Raw genomic sequence first — 19,823 nt, 5'->3', positions numbered from 1 at the left:
CTCTCGCGGTTCGGGTCGGCGGCGAAACAAAAGAAAGGAGGCACAAGGCAGCTGCTGCTGCTGCTGCTGCTGCTGGTCATGAACGATGACGGCGGTGAAGTCGCACAGGCATTTTTCTCCTCTCTCGGCAAACGTCTACTCTCTCTCTCTTTTACACGAACGCACGCACCCGCTATCTCTCTCGTACACTCTCTCTCTCTCTGTCTGTCGCACGCACGCACCGTAGCGCCACACAATGTCTCCCCGCCGCGCCCCTCACTGACCACCACCGAATCGCTGCTACTACTACTACTACTACTACTACTACTACTACTACTACTACAATATTATTACTACAATAAAATACTACTACCACTACCACCCCTCGCACACTTGAGTACCGAGAGTCCGCATGAGCGCTCACTCACCCACCTTCGGTCGGCGGAGGCGGCGGCGAACGACGTCGGACGACTGGGGACGACGACAACTACCATTAATGAAAAAATAAAAATAATGTAGACACGGTCGCACGCATCGCACCGTCGTGTCGACGGCGCCCCTCGAACCAATACCGCGTCCCGGAACCGGTCACGTGACGCCCCGGGACAACTGCTACAGTGAACAGACGAACGTACCGACGTCGCCGTCGCAGACAGGCGTACGGGCCGTTCGGCGTGTGGGGCCTTCGTAGTTCGCCAAACGACTGAACGAATGTTATTTTTTTTTTTTATGTTTCTATACTCACGATATCTAGGTTTTTTTCCGATTTCGGTCGCCGGACTCGGCTCGACCGTCCGCACCCTACCGAGGCCTCTGACTAAGATATTTTCCGTCTACTTTTACCTGGAATATTTACTCGATGCCGACAACGCGTCTAACGCGTTGTCGAATATTTATAATTTTCATAGCACCAGCTATTATTATTGCACAACTACGAGATTATTTGTACAATTGTACCTGTATTACTTTCCTTACTGACTGCAATTTATTTATTATTAAAATTTGCATTGGCCCAAATAATGGGAGGGGGAGACGCGTGCGGCCATGCAAGGTTGCATCTAAAATTGATTAATTTAATAAACCAATAATGGGGCCACTAAACCATTAGCTCTCTAAATATGAACATTCATTAATTAAATAATAAAATAATAAATTGTGATTGTACGTTTTTTCATGTAACTGATCATTAGCATCTCGAATTTCTGCTAAGTCATCCAACTCAAAATTTAGTACTCTGTACAAAGTATACTTCATTTTTAATGAAATATTTAATATTATCGAAGTTTTGGAGGAACCACCTCTCCCCTAAACAAAAATTTGACTTATTTGTTTCACTGATAATAGGAGTATTTTTTTTACCCTCCCCCGCATTTAAAATAAATCCGAAACACGCCATATTTGATAGCACTTATCACTAACTGATAACTGGTGGCTATCAGTGATAGCAACTGTCGTGTTTTTATATTTATATTTTATTCATCATTAGTTGCCCCTTAACGACTTGTAAAATATTCGCAATTCGGAACTGGTAGATATTAGGTAATATGTTTTATGCTATTTGCTAGGATGTAGTATATTAATATTTTGGATCGAGTCCACTAACCGTCCGTTTGAATTTTTAATGTCTTATTAAAATATAATTAGAGTTATAAATCGAAAAACATAAATAAAAGTATACTATAAATTACTTAAAGTACTCCAATAGTACTAATACACAATTATTTTACTCATTTACTCGTTGAATTTTTCGGTTAAATGCTGTTATAAAGAATAATTATAAAAATCATATCTAGTATTCTGTATTTAAGTGCTTTACCAATTCAAATAAAAGGTAAATAATCATACAATACTTGCATGTTAAATTTTCATTTAAATTAAATTCCCCGTTTGTTTGAAATGATTCACAATTTTCTTCATTGTATTTTATAACCTGATTTCTTTGAACATTTTGAATTAACAAAAATTAATTAGTTCAATATTTTTAATAGCTTATTATGTTTATAATGTTCTATGAAATATTAGTATAATTGAACTTCTCATTGCTTGTATAAATAGATTTTTGTTCACCTAACTGTTAATGTCAAAGACATGTTTTGTAATTATTAATTTAAATATTTATAGAGCCAAGTATCAGCAAAAAAAATGAACAGAACTGTAGTTATTTTTCAATGAATTTAAAAACAAAAATAGATTCATTTTTTTTACAAAACAAATATGATATACTTTTAATAAACTACCTATAATTTAGTTATTATGAAAAAAAAATATATTCTAAAATAATTTTTATCTTAAACTATTATGTGAATTCAAATAATTTGTATTTGTCATACCAATTAATTTCAAAATAATATGTAAATTTTAATCAGCAATACAATGAATTTGAGTTTAAAACATTAAATTATTAAAAGTAAATTACTTCAATGTCATTGTATATTAATTAAAAATTCAGTTCATATTACTAGACAAGATCATAGGCGTGCGCAGACTTTAATTTCCAGTCGAGCCTGGAAGAATTAGTTCCTCAATACTTGAACAGTACCCCTAATTTTTTTGACACATTAACATACTAGGTACATACATTCTAATTGTAATAATTGAAAATTCTAAACTGTTTAATATGTATATACCTATGCAAATAGAATCAAGTTGTATGTGCATACAAGATACAACATTAATGTGCTAGACATAGGTACTTGTATATTTTTGAAGTTGAAAATAATATATTATATTAATACATATACCTAATGCATGTTTTTATATGTAACTATACATATAAACTTAGTAGATAATATATAAATGTGTAATTATGTAATAATTGATAAATGAATTTTCCTATTTCCCATAGGCGATAGGCCATTGTCTATATAGAGTATAGATTCTTTAGTACTTTTTAGTCATACTAGGCTCATATTTTGACATTTTGTGCACAATGTTTTAGTCACATAAATAAATCAATAAAAATTATGTGGTGGTACACAAATATTTTTATTTTATTTAACTATTACGAAAAATACAATTTTCATGATCTCCACGAATATAATGATGGAGTTAAATATAATATACACAAATTTGAAATTTTATTATGCTCATAAAAAGATTCCAGTCAAGCTCGCCCCATACACACGCCTATAGACAAGATATTATTTCAGAAAACTTGAAATTTTCAATTTCATAAGGTGTTAATATTAGTTAATAATTAGGTATTAAGTATTATACTACAACTTTTTGAATAAATAAATAGGTCTGTAATAGGCATATAAAAATTAATACATTATTTTAGAATGCATAAATTTTAAAATTATTGTTAATAGCTTACCATCAAAATTGTTCAAGAATAAAAGAAAAAAAATGATATGACCATAATTTTGTTCTTACAATGAATATTACATCAAACTACCAATGTTCTTACCTAAAATGTGTTCTGGAAAGCCTTTTATTATCTGTGATTTATGTGTCCAGTTTGTATGTATGGAATTCACAACATTCTAGGTAATTTCATAATTTATTATGATATATATTATAGTAATGAATTTATTGTAATTCATAAACAATAAGTGTCAATTGTGAATAATATTATAATTTTATAAACATATTTAATTATTAATTACTTTTTTTTTTTTTGTTCTAAGAGATCATCCTTTGACTATAAAGAAAAGATTTCTTAGTGTATCATTTATGTTAATATTTTCACCATTATATACATGGTATTTCATTAACGACAAAACTAAAGTAAGATATACTAATTAAAAAATTATTTCATTTTATTAAAAGTTTAAATAAATACTTTTAGGTACCTATTTGGTATTGGTTGGGTTTGAAATGGGACGGAATATTTATGTCCGCTGCATCTTCACTTTTTTTAACATGTATATTATTTCTGGGTTCAATATGTTTAATTTTTTGTAAAAGCATTCAATTAAAAAACATCATTAGTAAGTTTTAAATCTATAATCTACTACCATAATAATATTATAATATATTTAATACAATTTAATAATTAATTTATTATTCTCAGGTATTGAAAATATTAAATCAAACGTAACAGATTTGATTTGGCTCAGAAATTATGTGGTAGCACCAATATCTGAAGAATTTACCTTTAGAGCTTGCATTATACCTCTATTACTTCAATGTTTCCAGCCAATGACCACTATTTTAATTTGTCCCATATTTTTTGGAGCAGGTAATGGAATTGTTTTAATAATATTACTACATATCTAATTTTAACTCATACTATATATCTTGTTTAGCACATTTTAATCAATGGATAGAAAGAATGCATGCTGGTGTACCATGTTTAGATGCTTTTATTATGTCAGGTACACTTTTAAATTCTTAAAAACATTTTATTGATGTATTATCTTTTATTATATTGCACATATGTATTATATACTTAAATATAATAATTATGTTGTGTAAAAATATTTTTAATAAATTTCTTGTGACTTGTATATACTCTGTCGGGGAAGAGAATAAGTCTGCCAGACAATTGATTTTACTATGAACCTCTACATGACTATTAGGTTAGGACGGTGTGTAATCTATACTCTGTCCAGCGAGAGAACGCGCTGCAAATCGACCAAAATCAGTTTTTTGCGCATTCCCCAATGATACCCAGCCATAAGCGAACCGGTTTTGATAGCATGGTAATGCAAGGGGTTGCGTAGAATTGACGTGTTCTCTCGCTAGACAGACTATACACATTATCTCATTAGGCAAAGTATAGATATAGTATATCAATAAATGTTAATAATACATAAAGTAAAATGTTTTGTTTTGAAAATAATTATTTAATATTTTCTTGATATTTATTAAATTAGCTATTTTAGTGTTTCAGTTTATGTATACTACAATATTTGGAGCATATTCAGCATTGCTATTCATATCCACTGGGCATGTTATAGGACCAATTATAGCTCATAAATTTTGCAACCACATGGGATTTCCTGACTTCCGAGAAATGTTTCACTTTCAAGAGCCAAAACGTAGCTGTTTACTAGTTCTCTCATTAATTGGGTTAATACTGTGGTGCATATTAATTAAATATACAACGGACCCACAGATATATTCGAACCATATGGATTGGACTGAAATGAACCAATGTAATACAATAAACTCAAGCAATAATTTTGAGAAAAAAATGTTGTAAAATTGTAAATACAAAAACCTTTATTTACATACATGCAAAAAGAGAATATTATATACATTATAACATTTTAATAAAATCGTTTAGCTCAAAAATGTAATACAAATGCTTCTATTAAATCGAAGCAATGAAACATAATAAAAATGTTAAATTTAAAATAAAAGACTGGATTATAGAAAAAGTTGTTATTTTTTTTTTTTTTATATATAAGAAATAAAAATAATTATATATATTGTGTTTATAAACACCATGAATAAGGAAAAACAGTAAATGAGAAGAAAATTGTTTAAGATATCACAAAAAATAATTAATAAATAGGTATATGGATTAACATGTTATGTTGAATACTAAATAGTAAATATTTCTCAGTATTCAAAAATATACTTATATATTCCTAAACAATTTAACAAATAAGAACATATTATAATGAATTACTGCAAATTTGTATAAATAGAACATATTATCAACTTTAAATTTTACATCATAATGGTAACAAAATATTTATTGAACTAATAACAATAATTTATTAGATTGTTTTTTAAAAATACAAGTCTGTTGTGATATTTAAATTTATAAAACACATAATTATTTTATATCATATTTTATTTATAAATATACAAATATTTTTTTACTTAATTTCTACCTACAGGTTAAATGGTTTGAGCCATTTATTTAAAATCCAAAATTAATTATTTGAATTATAAGGAATCAATTGTACTTGGGTCAGTAAACTAAATCACAGATTAAAAACCTTAACCCTTTTACTGTGTTGATCTGTGTACAGATCACCTTGAGTAACATAAATTCTTATTTAAGATCAGTACAGAATTTCAAGAGTCCAATTTACCAGTTAATGAGACATTACTGATATTTTCAAGACTATGGAACATGCATACTATTTAAGTCGCCTGAAAAAAATAAACATAATGTTAAAATAATACAATATTCTGACAAATTAAAAATAACAAACATTTTGGTAACAACAGATATTAGACTGACTTGCATCTTGAAATCTTCTTCCAGCTTCTTCTTTCTCATTGCCATCGAAATACCATAAAGTAATTGCATACCTAAACCAAATTAATGCAAATACATAGATTAAACTCTATTTGCATACTTAGAATAAAATAGTATTTCTATGAAAATTTCACCTAGTTTTAAAAGCTGGTTGAACTTCATGAGGATTTCTTCGGTCAGACCAAAAGAATAATATACGATCAAATAATGGTTCTATATCAGCCACTTGATCACTCCAACCTTCCGGAAATATTCTTAGCAAGCCACCATTTTCCTACAGTACAAAAAAATTCAATAAGCCTATAATTAAATCATAAATAATTAAATTTATATTATTAAAACTTAAATAATGTCATTTGACAAATTTTATCTAAATACAAATAAAATAATTTTGAAAACGATTATATAGAGTATTAATTCCGCAAATCTTTTTTTTTGCATTGAAGAAAAAACATATTTTAGCAAGTTTATATATTTTATTTATAATGATAAAAAAAGTGCTATTAAATGTTTCATGAAATTAAATGCAATAATAGATCAGAAATATGAGACTATGGGATTTATGTCTTCTAGTAATATGATTATTTTATTTAATCACAAGTCACAACAATAAATGCATGCAATATTTATACCAATAATTAAGAGCTAATTTTTATTAATTTATATTATAATTATAAAAAACTATATATATAAAAAAAACAAAATAAATAACTAGAACAACATTAATTTCATAAACCAGACTAAATATAAATCTTGGATGTCTACCAATATTTTACTAGTGCTTACTTTTATATCCCAGTCTTTATTTAAATAATATATTGCAGTAATACATCGGCCATCTTTGTTTGGATTATCTACATGCTTGACATAATGAGATCCATGTCCTGGATAACAAGCGACCATAGCCTAAAATTAATTCAAATCATTTAATTTTATATAAAATTTATTAATATAAATATATAAATAAAGTAATATTGAATTGTATAGCTAATTTTTAAATGCATGTCTGTTTATTTGAAATCCAGTGATATTCAGGGTAGTTCAATTTCAACTAAAAATAGAGAATGACAGAATAATCATCAATATTTTGATAAAGCAGAAAAAGACAAATAAAAATATACATATATATTCTTCAGTAATATAATTGAAAAATACACTCACAAAATCATAGAGTTAATTTGAAGGTTTAGTAGCAGTTTTAAAAAAATTACAGGTGTAGACGGTAGAATTGTTTATTAAAACAAATATAATAATTCAAAAACTGAATTTTTCTATAAATAAGTTTAAAATAACAAGTCTTCTTACATGGACCAATGTTTTGGCTTTAACTTTGATTCACAAAAGGAAACTAAATAAAGAATACTTTTACAAATCAAAATAAGATATACCAGACAATTAGGTTATGATATGTACTATGTAGGATATTATAAAAAAGTGAACATGCAAATTTGCCCACAAATCATTTGTTAAATATTCATCATGTTATTTAAAACTATTTTAGAAATATATTCCATAGTCATTGTTGTGTATGAATTTAAAATGATACATTGCTTTTTTCAAAAAATAGAAAAAAATCCTTTTATTTATAAATAGTGACAAAAAATAAATATAGCTGATTAAATAATGAACTTAAAATATGTTAATATGTTTTTCAACTTAATTACAACTTAAATCTATATTATTTTAATATAAATGTTTTTATGTATCTATATTATAATACTCCGTACCCATCGTTGGTCGCATTGTGAGATATTTTCTCACCTCAATATTATTTTAATGTTCAATAACATTTAATTTAAAATTAATTGTACATCAAGAGAAATTGTATTTGACTATTGATTGTCAATATTTGTCTAGTGGTAAAATGATCCACACTTACTCAGAGATATTCTCTCAACATAACTATTAAAGAATAAAAAATATATGCGACCAACAACAGATTAACTTAGCTAAATAAATCAATTTTTTAAATTGTTTTATAGAATATACCATAATACAATAAGTATATAGTAATAAATGTGATGATTGTGATTTAAATCTTAATTATTTTGGTTTAATTCTATCTAGTCTTACTGTAGTTTGAATATTGATAATTAATTTTCCTAAATAGTTAACATATATTCTCTAATGATAATATTAATACTAAAGACCAAGAACCAAGATGTACATTTCACATAAAACAAGATCCAAACTAACAAATACATTTTATTTCATTTTGTACACAAATTTCTTGAATACAGTTTATTTTTCTTAACAACTCACTTTGGTTCTGCCATTAATGGTATAGTTTCCAAGTTTACCATTGTCATTCATTTTGTTTGATCCCATAACTACAGCATCAACATCACTTATAAGCTGTCCAATTTGTTTACAACAATCCTCACGACCATCAACCCAAATGATCTGATCACCTCGTATTGTTTTGAGATTATTACTCGCTTTATTTCGAACCAATTGACCATCCTTAAACACTCCCATGTTGTATAGGTTCAAAACTTCATCTAGTACAGTCATACCTCGTTGATAACCCAAAAAATTATCTAGCACACACACTCCATACAGATCCATGTCGCGTATAATGTTGCGACATAGATCAACATAGTCACTGCGCTGGGACATTGGTACATTGGTACTCTGAACACTGTGGTTGGCTCTTCTATTTCGATTTCGACCCATTACTAAGACATATTCTGAAATAAAAACAAAATATGCTTGTAACACATTTACACAACGTTTGTCGACAAAGCTGTGAGGCAGTCTCAACTAGTACCACTTGACGTCTTGGCCAACCTACTTCACATGTTGGTGTGAACAATCAGACTTAATTTATTTTATTTTAAATCGATCGCTTCGGGACACTAGTGATAATTTTCTTCGATTCACAATTGTTGGTCGTGGTTTTCCATTAGCGTCGCAATAACGGACACGCAGGTGTAGATCTGAGCGAAGATACTAAACGCAATATTACTCACACATCGTAAAATTTGGCGACGGACAAAGTAATTCTGATTTCACTACGGTTGATTAATGTTCAATGATTACCACCCAGAAACGGAAAATAAAAACTAAAAAACCATCGATTCACTCATTACCAAATGTCTTACACACACACACACGCGGGTAAAGTGCAAACTCGTAGTTCGTACACACGGTGATACACAGACCCATTAGGGTGAAAAACGCATGAATATCGTATTTCGCGAACAATCCACGGACGAACCACGAACACAAACTGCACGTACGCACCACGGAGTACGGCTACTACGGCACCTATATATAGGCTACATAGTACATAATACTAAAATAGTAATAATAATAATAATAATAATAATACTTATCTCTGTAACACATTATCTACAGAGAGATAACACCGGCGGCGATAGCGAATGAAAGAAGCAGCCCAAATCTGGTCACGTCCGGTATGTGGTCACGATACGGTGTACAATCACGTCAGGTGCAATGTGCACAGAGCTGCTGGTTCAAAATGTTCACAATACGCAAGTCATTGGTGTATATTTATTACGTAGGTAACAACATGTTGGTAGAAAGTTACCTATAACTATATGCCTTGACCTATACAATATTTATCATATCAGGTTCAAAAATGTAATCAAACGCCAAATCTTAGACAATAATAATCCTTAGATATATGAATATAAAAGATCAGGCATTTTTTATGTTCCCATCATTTTGTGACGACGCTCGACGCTATTTGACTTTTATCCAAGTTTTTTTCACAGAGTTGTTCCTAATACCTTCCTCAGGAAGGCTTCCTAAGTGTTACCATCACCACGTTATTCGATTTTCAATATTTTTATTTTAAAGGGTTGAAACCAGTGAAAATAAATTTGTATATCTATATTCATATAATAATAACAATAGCAGTCGGCCGATAACAGGAATACGGTACGGCCATAGACGTATTAACCAAGGTACGGCAGTACAGCACGGCGGCCTGAGGGTTAACAGCTACCTGCAACCTGACCATTTTTTGGTGTGTGTATTTTTGCGGCGTGTAAATATGAATTGTCCCGAGGCGTAAAATACCGACTAGCTCATAAATTATATAAAATGTGAAATACATTTTTTTCTTCTTTAAAACACAACAATGGTTGTTGATTTAACTAATGAAGAATATCATTTTAAAATAGCAAAAAATACACACGGGCGAAGCTGGGTAATTCAGCTAGTAATATATAACCTTTCATTTCTAATTATTATTTTTTTTCTCTTTTTATTTATTGTTAAATATAATTTATTTTGTGATAATATACCACCATATATTTTATAATTGTATATTATATATAAATATAATACATCTATGCGCCAAATGGCCTCAATTTCTTTCATTCAGAACACGAAACTAATTACTATAATAATTGTCCTCGATATACTAGAAACTTAAAATGTTCTATTCGTCATATATCTTGGTACATGGACTAAGGTCATATACAAGGTGATTTTTTAAGCATGCTTACCCCATTAGGTTAAGAGGACGTAGTGCCCGTATGTATCGTCTTCATCTTACATACATGCAACATAGCAAATTTTTATTTATAAGTTTCATTATTGCGCTGTTAGTTTTGATATTAAAGTGAACTGACCTATTATATAATTCAAAGTTAAGATTATTATCCAAGGCCCCAGTAGCCTTTTATTGATTTTGTTATTTTTAAGTAATTTATGATCATTTTAAAATCTACAGTTTCAAAAAGATCATAACTTACTAAAAAATAACAATATCAATAAAAGGCTACAAGAGGCCCTGGGTAATAATCTTACTTTTAAATTGTATAATAGGTCAGTTCACTCCAATATCAATACTAACAGCACAATACATGAGCCCCAGGAAGGGGGCAAGACGGGGCATTTGCCCCCCCCCCACAGAATTCAAATAGAATGTTAAACATTTTAACTTTTATTTTGATTTATAAACATTTCATCGATATTTTTACTTTATTGTGTGGGGTTGGTATTTGATTTCATATAATTCAAACACATTTTGTAGTTTACAAGGAATATAATTGTTATATATATATGATATATAATTGTTTTTAATGTATTTTTTGGTGTTTGATTTCATTATGCATTTATACCCCTGATAAATTTTCTGCAGGCGCCCATGAAGCAATATTGAAACTGGTGAACGAAAATTTGCTATATCGCACGTGTGTAAGACGGAAACAACGCATGCGGGTTCTACATCCTCTTAACCAGACTACACCAACTACGACCCTTATTAAAATCAAATCCACCTCTTAAAAATATATATTAATTTACAAACTTCTTTCCTTTGGCTTTTTATGGAATTTACTTTTGGGGATCTTCCAAAACCTCCAACATAAAAATCATATAGGCATTTCATTGAATATCTCAGAATAACCAATGCCCCATGGCAGGCGCGAATCCAATGGGTAGGGGAAGGGGGCCATCCCTTCCCGTAGACTCTGCCACACAGATTCTAGGATGTCTGTTTTTGACAGCCAATAAAATACGGATACGCACATAGTATTGCCCTCCCCCCCAAATATATTCTAGACCCGCGCCTGCTCCATGGTACGTAAATAATTAAGATCTACACACTGACCATCCCCTATCAAGCCTCTAAATTATAAAAATATTCCACATAAAATTACATCACTCAAATCCTCTCATATCAAACCTCTCCTCCATCTATCTACCTAATACATCACGTAGACGAAAAAAAATGGTCCAGAAACATGTTACCTACTCCTCTGAAAGTCTGAAGAACAGAAGAAAAATCATAATATTAAATAATAGAAAAAATGGTTTTTATACTTAAACTCTGATTCAGTGACGGCGCTAGGCGTGAGCGGTGTGGGCCATTGCCCACGGCCTCGCACCTCGAAGGGCCTCACGTTCTAAAGGGTTTTATAATTAACCATAGAGAAATATGGGAGAAGTATCTGTACAAAAATTATTATATCTATAAAATTATTTTATTGTAAAAAAAAATCATGAACATAATAATTACATATTAGGTACTAGTCAAAAATTCATCATATTAGAATACATTTTTGTACCAATGTAGTTATTTTTTGTTACTATTGTACATTGAAAATACACTATATGAGCGTCAGTTAAAATTGGAAACATGATTTATTATTTCTAAAAACCATAGGACAATTTGATAGAAACAGTATAGTCAGTATTAAACTAATGTCTAATAATGGTCGTTTCTTGAAATTCCTTTATAGTCAACACGCACGTATATTGTGTATACTTTTGTTGCCGAATGTTATCTTTCGTAAGCTTAAAATAATTAAAAATTACTTACGAAATACGATGACACAGGAAAGACTCTCAGCATTAGCAGTTTTGTCCATTGAAACGAAAATTGCGAATGATTTAAATTACGAAGATATACTTAAAACATTTAGTGAAGCAAAAAGCCGAAAAGTCCATTTCTTGAAAATAAAAAAAAATTGAAACTTCTTATAGTATTATTAATTTAAAAAAATATGTATTTAATTTTATAATTATGTGTAAATAAAATTATATTAAAACTACATTTGCAAATAAAAGGTTAATAATTAGAGTTTATTGTTTAAAAATATTCTAAATCTTAATATTTATTAAAAACTATTGTTATTTAAATAATGTTCACTAAAAAAATTTAAAAAAGAGCCTCTTTAAGTCTACTTTGTCCACTTATAAATTTTACCTCGCCCCGCCACTGCAATCTGATTAATATAATCCAAGTTAATTATACACTATTTGCATAACTATAGAGTAATATCAATGAATATTTTCTCTAATCATGTGAACTCATGCCAAAAATTCTCATTATCAAATTTACTTATTGTATTATTATGTATAGATTGTAAATAAAATTTTTTTCAAAAAATAATAAAAAAAAAAGTCTATTATACTTCTTTTATTACATCATATTATTTAAAAATATATTTATTACAAATCTATTTATTTATATTTATAAGCTAGGTGATGGGGAGGGGGGTACTTATTACACAATGTATAATACACATATTATTATAGTATTTAATCATTTTAATCTATTCTGTGGTATTACTATCTTACTATTACTATCTTAGTAATAACTCATAAGATACTAATTGGAATTTAATTACGTAAATAAAGATTAATATTTGTTATTATGTTATTATTATATTTAAAAAAAGTTCGCGTGAGCTAGGTAATAGGTGATCCATTTAATTTTATACCAAAATAGCAAGCTACACCTATTTGGAGTGTTATTTGTAGGTACTATAGTTAATTACCTACGTCCTACACTGACACACCAATACACCATACTCAACATACCTATACGTAATAAGTATTTATGTATGATTTGGTAAATTTTCTAGGAAATAATTCAATTGATACTTAAACAATTCTTATCTCAAGTTTTCCTCTTTACTCTTTAGTGTGAATAATACTGTAGTGTAATAAAAAATAGTAAAGTGTATAACACTTATGATAATCTACACGATTTTATACAGTTAACTCGGTCTCGGCTACCACATTTTATGTACCTATAGCTAACGCAATAACAAAGTTGTAAAAACACGATCCATAATGTATCATACATATTTTATAATTTATTATTGTTTATTACTTTTGATCACAACAACGGCTACTTTCGACAAAAAATATCAGTTTAAACAGTTTAAAGATTCGTCTAGTGAAAACATCTTTAACACTAACAAACATGGACCCGAACGACCGTGTGGTGGGCATATTATCGAGTCAAATAGTTATCAAATTAAAAATTATCCAGAAGTAATTATTAGTTAGTTTTGTATTATTCTATTGTATCTATAAGACTACAAAGTTACATAAAATAGGTAGGTACTCATATTACTTCCATATTGGTACCCATATATAAGATATAACGTTAAATCAAATACATTCATACATTCGTACTAGATTACCCAAAGGGTTAAGGTTGTAGTTTAAGCGAAGCAGGCACCATCTTAGAGCCCCTTACACTTTAGAAACCCCGTGAAAACAATCTGAATTTTTAAAACTACAAGAATTTTTGTTAAATAGGAAAAAATGTTACTCAGTTGTAATGAGTAGGTGGATAATTATGTTAGCTTTAACATAAAATATCCGATATAACACCCAAGTAGTATAACGATTTGAATCCACAAAAACGTCGGCGTGAACAGACCCAAAATGTCTATTTTTTAACTTTTCTCCAAAACTATTTTAGCTAAAAAGTCGATTAATAGCTCATTAAAAAGGGATTATCAATTAGATACAAAATGTGAGATTAAAAATTTTCAAAAAAAATTATTTAATTTTTCATAGTTAAAAAATTAGTTATTTTTTGCTAAATTTTCATTTAGCATGGTATATTACCAAAACTTGAGAACGGATTTTGTTATTTGAGGTCTTGTTAGATATACATTGGCTAGAAGAAGTGCTGTGAAGGTTTTCAGAACTTTATCTTCAATCGTTAACTCACTACAAAGCTATAAAGTTGAAAAAAATAAAAAACACCTAATGAAATGTGTTTTAACTTATTTTGAGTCTCTTTAGTGAATTAACTATAAAAGATAAAGTTCTGAAAATCACTGCACTTCTCCTAGACAATGTGAATCTAACAAGACCTCAAACAACAAAATCCGCTCTCCGGTTTCAGTTATCTATCTCACTAAATAAAAATGAAAATAAAATATATTTTACATACATATTGCATACAATTAATAAATTTCTAAAAATTGAAGAATTAAGAAAGTTTACATGCTGATCTTTAACTTGGCAATTGTTTTTTTTTTTTTAGTATTATGTTATTATAAATTATTAATAATTATAGATAATAAATTAATATGGTGAATGCATAAATGGCGTTGTAAGAGGGTGTAGGGGGCAAAGCCCCCCACGGTTCACTTTTGTCAACATAAATTTAGCCCAAATTGCACCTATGACTATAACTATATACTTTAAGTTAGTCTAACTTAAAAAAAAGTTGAACTTAAATTTTTTCTGATTGTGTCCAATTACTTAACTTCAAGTTTAATTAATAACAAACAAAAATTAATTGTACCTACTATACTTTCAATTTTAATACATTACCGCCCCTATGTGTGTTCTATACTAAGAATGATTGTCTCGATGTTTAGATACCATTGGACATCATAATGGAATTAAACCAGGTTAAAAGTGTTTCAGAACTATTTAAGTTTATGCCACATATCGATATTCAAGAAATGTTTAAGTATGAAACTAATGATGGTCAAAGTAAGATATATTATTAATTGTATTTATAATTGTAAATTATAATTAAAGACCGGATTTAATTGATATTGCAACTTATTTATATCATTAAATAATTCGAATCTGATCAAATATGTACACGATTTGTATTAATTACAGTCTTTCTATGGACTTCTATGGATCATTAATGGTATCTATAACAATAATTTATTATTATTTATTTATAAAATATTTTTATATTTTTAGATTTTGAACGGAGTGATGAATGTATTAATCTTACAAAGATGTATTTTTTTTTATTTTTGTGTCTGTCATCACGTTTTGGAGTAGTAATAATGCTTTGATTTTTGACTTCAGCCCCTCTTTGAACAGGAAAATTCATCTAGTTGGTACTAAAGTACCAATTAAGGGGGTTAAAAGTAAGTAGTTTTTAAAAGCGTCGGAAAAACCCTGAAAAGATAACGGACAAACGGGAATTTTTACTCATAATTACTTTTCGACAAAATCGATTTTTTGATTTTGCTGCAATTCAAAAACGAATCGTTGTAAATACTTGAAATGTCCACCAAATGTTTATATTAGCGTTATATATTTACGATTAAATTTTAAAAATATTTTGATCTTTTTTAAGCTACTTATAGACAATTTAAATTTTCTACTTTTCCAAGTTTTTTTTCTTGAAATGCCGATAAAAATAATTTGGCTATCCATAAAATCTTTAAAATTTAACACAAGGTTTATTATAAGTTTTACTTATTGTAGTAAAAAAAAAATCAAAAATCGTTAATCACAATTTTTGTTTATAAGCATTTAAAGTTCAAAAATTTACAAAATATATCAAAATTGCGAAAATTTGTAAGGGATTTTAAAGTTGAAAATTCATAAAATTTTTGTGATTTATACCTAAGGTTAAAAAACCATATACAAGGTTATCCATAAGGTTTCCTTCAAGTAACTGTAAAAAAAATTCCAGCGTCAAGTCAATATCGAAAAAATGTTATGAGCATATGAAATGAACATTTTTTTCGAAATCATGTAAAATAATGATATATTACAATTTAAATATAGGTAATAATATGATATATCTTATTAATTATCATTGACTGACAAATCATTTCCGTTCAGAATCATTTTTCGTATACAATGATACCTGTCTGTTATTGCATTCAAATTAAACACATCCATTATAGAGACCAGTGACCTACTCTCCATTTCTACTATACAGCAGAGCGATACCCACTGGCCGACTTTTTTATAATTAATTTACGTAAACAATTACAGAAAAATGTATATAAAAATTATTATTTAGGTTTGAGTACTGCTAATTTATTAATTAGTAAATTAGATGGAAACTCAGAAAAATCATATTTAATTTCATGTAAAGAACTAGTGGGTACCAATGAAACTATCAAAAAACACAAAGAGTATTACTTTTTATAAATGATGCTGGTTAACTTATATGGTGAAAGCAGCGAAAACATTAAAATATTGTATCCAAAATTAATTCATATCCCGTGTTTGATAGTTAACAGAGTATTAGAAAAAAATTGTGAATTATATTCAGACATTAATAAATTAATTAACAATGGTATTAATCTATAAATGTTCACAATTTTGAATATTTTAGGAAAAAAAACCTTCTTAAAAACTCCATCAAGAATCAACAAGTATAGAGAATTATAAATTTATAAATTAATAATATATTTTAATAATTGATTATTTTCAAGAATTTTTTTATTTTATAATTTGTAAATGTCTATCATGTTTGTAAGAAAATAAATAATAATTATACATTTTATAATGCAATTTGTATAATTTTTGAAGCAATTATATGATTTTATTATGCAATTATTGTATTGTTTTCATTGCAATTTTAGCATATTTTTGGTGCAATTAAATCCGGTCTTTAATTATAATATTGGATAGGAATATAACAAAAATATCAATTAATGATTAAAAAAATTAAAATTATATATTTTATAACAGTAGGTACATACTATTTTAATACATTGAATTATAATGATTGATTAGTGATTACCTACCAATATTTAATTTTATTATACAATCCAAAGATTCGACGATTATTCCAAAAGCAGCCACTTGTACCACAGAAAATCAAACAGTTAGCCTGAGAGATGATAATAACCCAAGTTTATACTATTCTCCGCCCTGTACACGAGTGAAGCGATGTGGTGGTTGTTGTGGTAGCAGTTTGGTTTCCTGTCAACCAACCGAAGTAGAGATGCTTAATTTTGAAGAAAGTTAAAACATTTTAAATATTTATTTTATATTACTTTTATTCTTATTTTAAATGTATTATCCACAGGTTACCATTCTACAGTATAATGAAACATTCACTTTCAAAGAAAAAAAAATTATTACTATAGAGCAACATGTGAAATGTAAATGTGATTGTATCGTTAAAGAGAAAGTGTGTTTATCAGCAACAAATAAAACTATATAATATTAACCTGCAAGAAGTGAAAAAATGAAATACCTTTTTATTCCATAGGACTGTAAGCCCTCGCAAATGTATAATGCCAGAGAATGTCAATGTGTTTGTAATAATTCAGGAGAAGAGTGCGAAGAACAAGGTAAAAAGGTATGGGATTCAGACACTTGTTCATGTCGATGTATTGAAGAGCAAGAATGTACAACAGGATACAAATATGATTACAATACATGCAGGTGGGAAACATATACAAATCCCTGAATTATAATATACTTCATAGTATAGCAGTGTATTTAATTACTAATTTCCCTAGTTACAACTTACAAACTTATAGAATTTTTTTTTCAATATTTAGAAAATACTATACTATTATAGCATACAGTAAACTATTTTGTATAATTTGATCCAAAAATTCTAATATTATTTGTTTTATTTTACAGCTGTGAATTAGCATAGACGAAGACTTCTTACAATCCATTCAAATATCACTTAACCATGAACTTAATAAAGATTACTAACTTAACTCATAAAAGTTATTTTAATTAATTATAAGTTTAATTATTATTACACCTACATTATTCACTTAATCATAATTATTGAAATTAAGGAGCTAGACTTCAAAGAAAATGTTATACTTATTAAGATGTTGGTATTTACAAAGGTAGAATTTATTTATTTTATCAATAATAAAAAATAACCACTTACCTTTGAATACAATTTAACATTTAATGACCAAACCTTAAAAATATGTATTTGAGGAAAAACAATTTAACAATTGGATGCTGATGAAAATTTTAATCTTTAATTTAACTGTATGTACTTTAAAGAATAAAAACGCTTAAGTTAAAAAATTTTCTTGAAAATAATATATATTTATTAATTAGTATTACCATACGATAATAATAATAAATAATAATTAATTAGAATAACAATATAAAAGGGGCAACTAAAAACACATTTCTGCAAAACAAGCCTGCAAAATACTAATTTATAATATATTGAATATAATATATAATTTCATACAATCAATACATATCATAATATTATCATTAATATTTTCAATATTGACTATTGATAAATATTTTGGGTTATACATATGGCATTCTCAAGCTTATATTTTTATATAGGATGATTCTACAATCAAATAATTTTTGTTATTTCAAAATTTATAAACATTTTTATCATTATTATTTTTAATTTTTTGAATGACAACATACATTTGTAAATTCATGATCTGAAGCAAAACACTTTTCTAAGCATTTATAAAAATTGAAATTAAGATGATTTGATAGTTTTGGTTAGCAGAATGAAATATATGGATATCTGGCAAAATGTAATTTTATTACTCAGCTCACCCAATTTTAATGCTTATAACTCATAAACTAATTGTCCAAATTTCAATTTGTATGTATCAAAATCGAAATAAAAATATTCTGCTTCCAAATATTATATTATACTATTATTATTATTCAAAAAGTAAAAAACATAAAAAATTATAGTAAAACATATTCATAATTTTTTTCAAATGTTTAATTCAACTGTATATTATGTGTAGGAAAAATAAGTGTTGTTTGATTAAAAAATTATCCTAAACATAATGTATCAGATATGGTAGTATTTTACAGGGTCAAAATAATGTTTAAAATTAAATACCCATACATTATATAATTTCAATATTATATTTTAATAGAATTATCTTATAAATTTATAATATACTCAATACTGATCACATTATCAATACCTGCTGACAATGATGTTGGCATGCATTTATCACATATCATTTGAACTATAACAAAAACAGCCAATTTCTCATTAGAAACCATTAGATTTAAAATAGCCATTCTACCCAATACATAATTATTACACCAAATACAGTAGTCGCTGCTTGTTGGATAAAATCAAATAATGGAATTTTGTTTTAATGTGTAATTATCATTTGATTCTTTTTTAAATATTTATCTTGTAGTATATAACAATCTAAATTTGACAATGACTACAGTATTATTTTATTTAGATTTAGCATTT

At 27.8% G+C, this 19,823-nt stretch overlaps 3 protein-coding genes across 9 annotated transcripts; 2 read left to right on the top strand and 1 right to left on the bottom strand.

Moving 5' to 3' along the window:
• Nucleotides 1-505: 505 nt before the first annotated feature.
• LOC113555459 (CAAX prenyl protease 2) lies at nucleotides 506-5,300 on the top strand. Of its 4 annotated transcripts, none has more exons than XM_026959759.1 (7): nucleotides 506-1,518; nucleotides 3,291-3,468; nucleotides 3,609-3,708; nucleotides 3,770-3,911; nucleotides 3,995-4,162; nucleotides 4,230-4,298; nucleotides 4,809-5,300. In XM_026959759.1, exons 2-7 carry the CDS (start codon nucleotides 3,356-3,358, stop codon nucleotides 5,126-5,128), a joined length of 912 nt encoding a protein of 303 aa, XP_026815560.1. In that variant the 5' UTR covers nucleotides 506-1,518; nucleotides 3,291-3,355; the 3' UTR covers nucleotides 5,129-5,300. The 4 variants fall into 4 exon arrangements, with proteins under 4 accessions (XP_026815560.1, XP_026815561.1, XP_026815562.1 ...); XM_026959760.2 differs by lacking the exon at nucleotides 506-1,518 and adding an exon at nucleotides 1,529-1,810; XM_026959761.1 differs by lacking the exon at nucleotides 506-1,518 and adding an exon at nucleotides 2,571-2,668.
• Nucleotides 5,301-5,628: 328 nt separating this feature from the next.
• LOC113555462 (egl nine homolog 1) lies at nucleotides 5,629-12,570 on the bottom strand. 4 transcript variants are annotated; one of them, XM_026959767.1, is made up of 7 exons: nucleotides 12,441-12,566; nucleotides 8,913-9,715; nucleotides 8,405-8,832; nucleotides 6,929-7,048; nucleotides 6,277-6,416; nucleotides 6,096-6,195; nucleotides 5,629-6,033 (listed from the first exon to the last, which is right to left on the bottom strand). In XM_026959767.1, exons 3-7 carry the CDS (start codon nucleotides 8,816-8,818, stop codon nucleotides 6,025-6,027), a joined length of 783 nt encoding a protein of 260 aa, XP_026815568.1. In that variant the 5' UTR covers nucleotides 8,819-8,832; nucleotides 8,913-9,715; nucleotides 12,441-12,566; the 3' UTR covers nucleotides 5,629-6,024. The 4 variants fall into 4 exon arrangements, with proteins under 4 accessions (XP_026815568.1, XP_026815566.1, XP_026815565.1 ...); XM_026959765.1 differs by having other exon boundaries at nucleotides 8,937-9,715; nucleotides 12,441-12,565; XM_026959764.1 differs by having other exon boundaries at nucleotides 8,405-9,715; nucleotides 12,441-12,570.
• A 1,019-nt stretch (nucleotides 12,571-13,589) lies between these two features.
• On the top strand, nucleotides 13,590-18,330 carry LOC113555461 (vascular endothelial growth factor A-like). The gene is made up of 6 exons (XM_026959763.2): nucleotides 13,590-13,903; nucleotides 15,253-15,370; nucleotides 17,419-17,603; nucleotides 17,673-17,777; nucleotides 17,859-18,034; nucleotides 18,239-18,330. The coding sequence occupies exons 1-6, from the start codon at nucleotides 13,700-13,702 to the stop codon at nucleotides 18,252-18,254; spliced, it is 804 nt and encodes a 267-aa protein (XP_026815564.1). The 5' UTR covers nucleotides 13,590-13,699; the 3' UTR covers nucleotides 18,255-18,330.
• The last annotated feature ends 1,493 nt before the right edge of the window (nucleotides 18,331-19,823 follow it).

Source organism: Rhopalosiphum maidis, chromosome 1 (genome assembly GCF_003676215.2).
Source record: "Rhopalosiphum maidis isolate BTI-1 chromosome 1, ASM367621v3, whole genome shotgun sequence".
Lineage (NCBI taxonomy): Eukaryota > Metazoa > Arthropoda > Insecta > Hemiptera > Aphididae > Rhopalosiphum > Rhopalosiphum maidis.
This window is presented reverse-complemented; position numbering and strand designations above follow the sequence as displayed.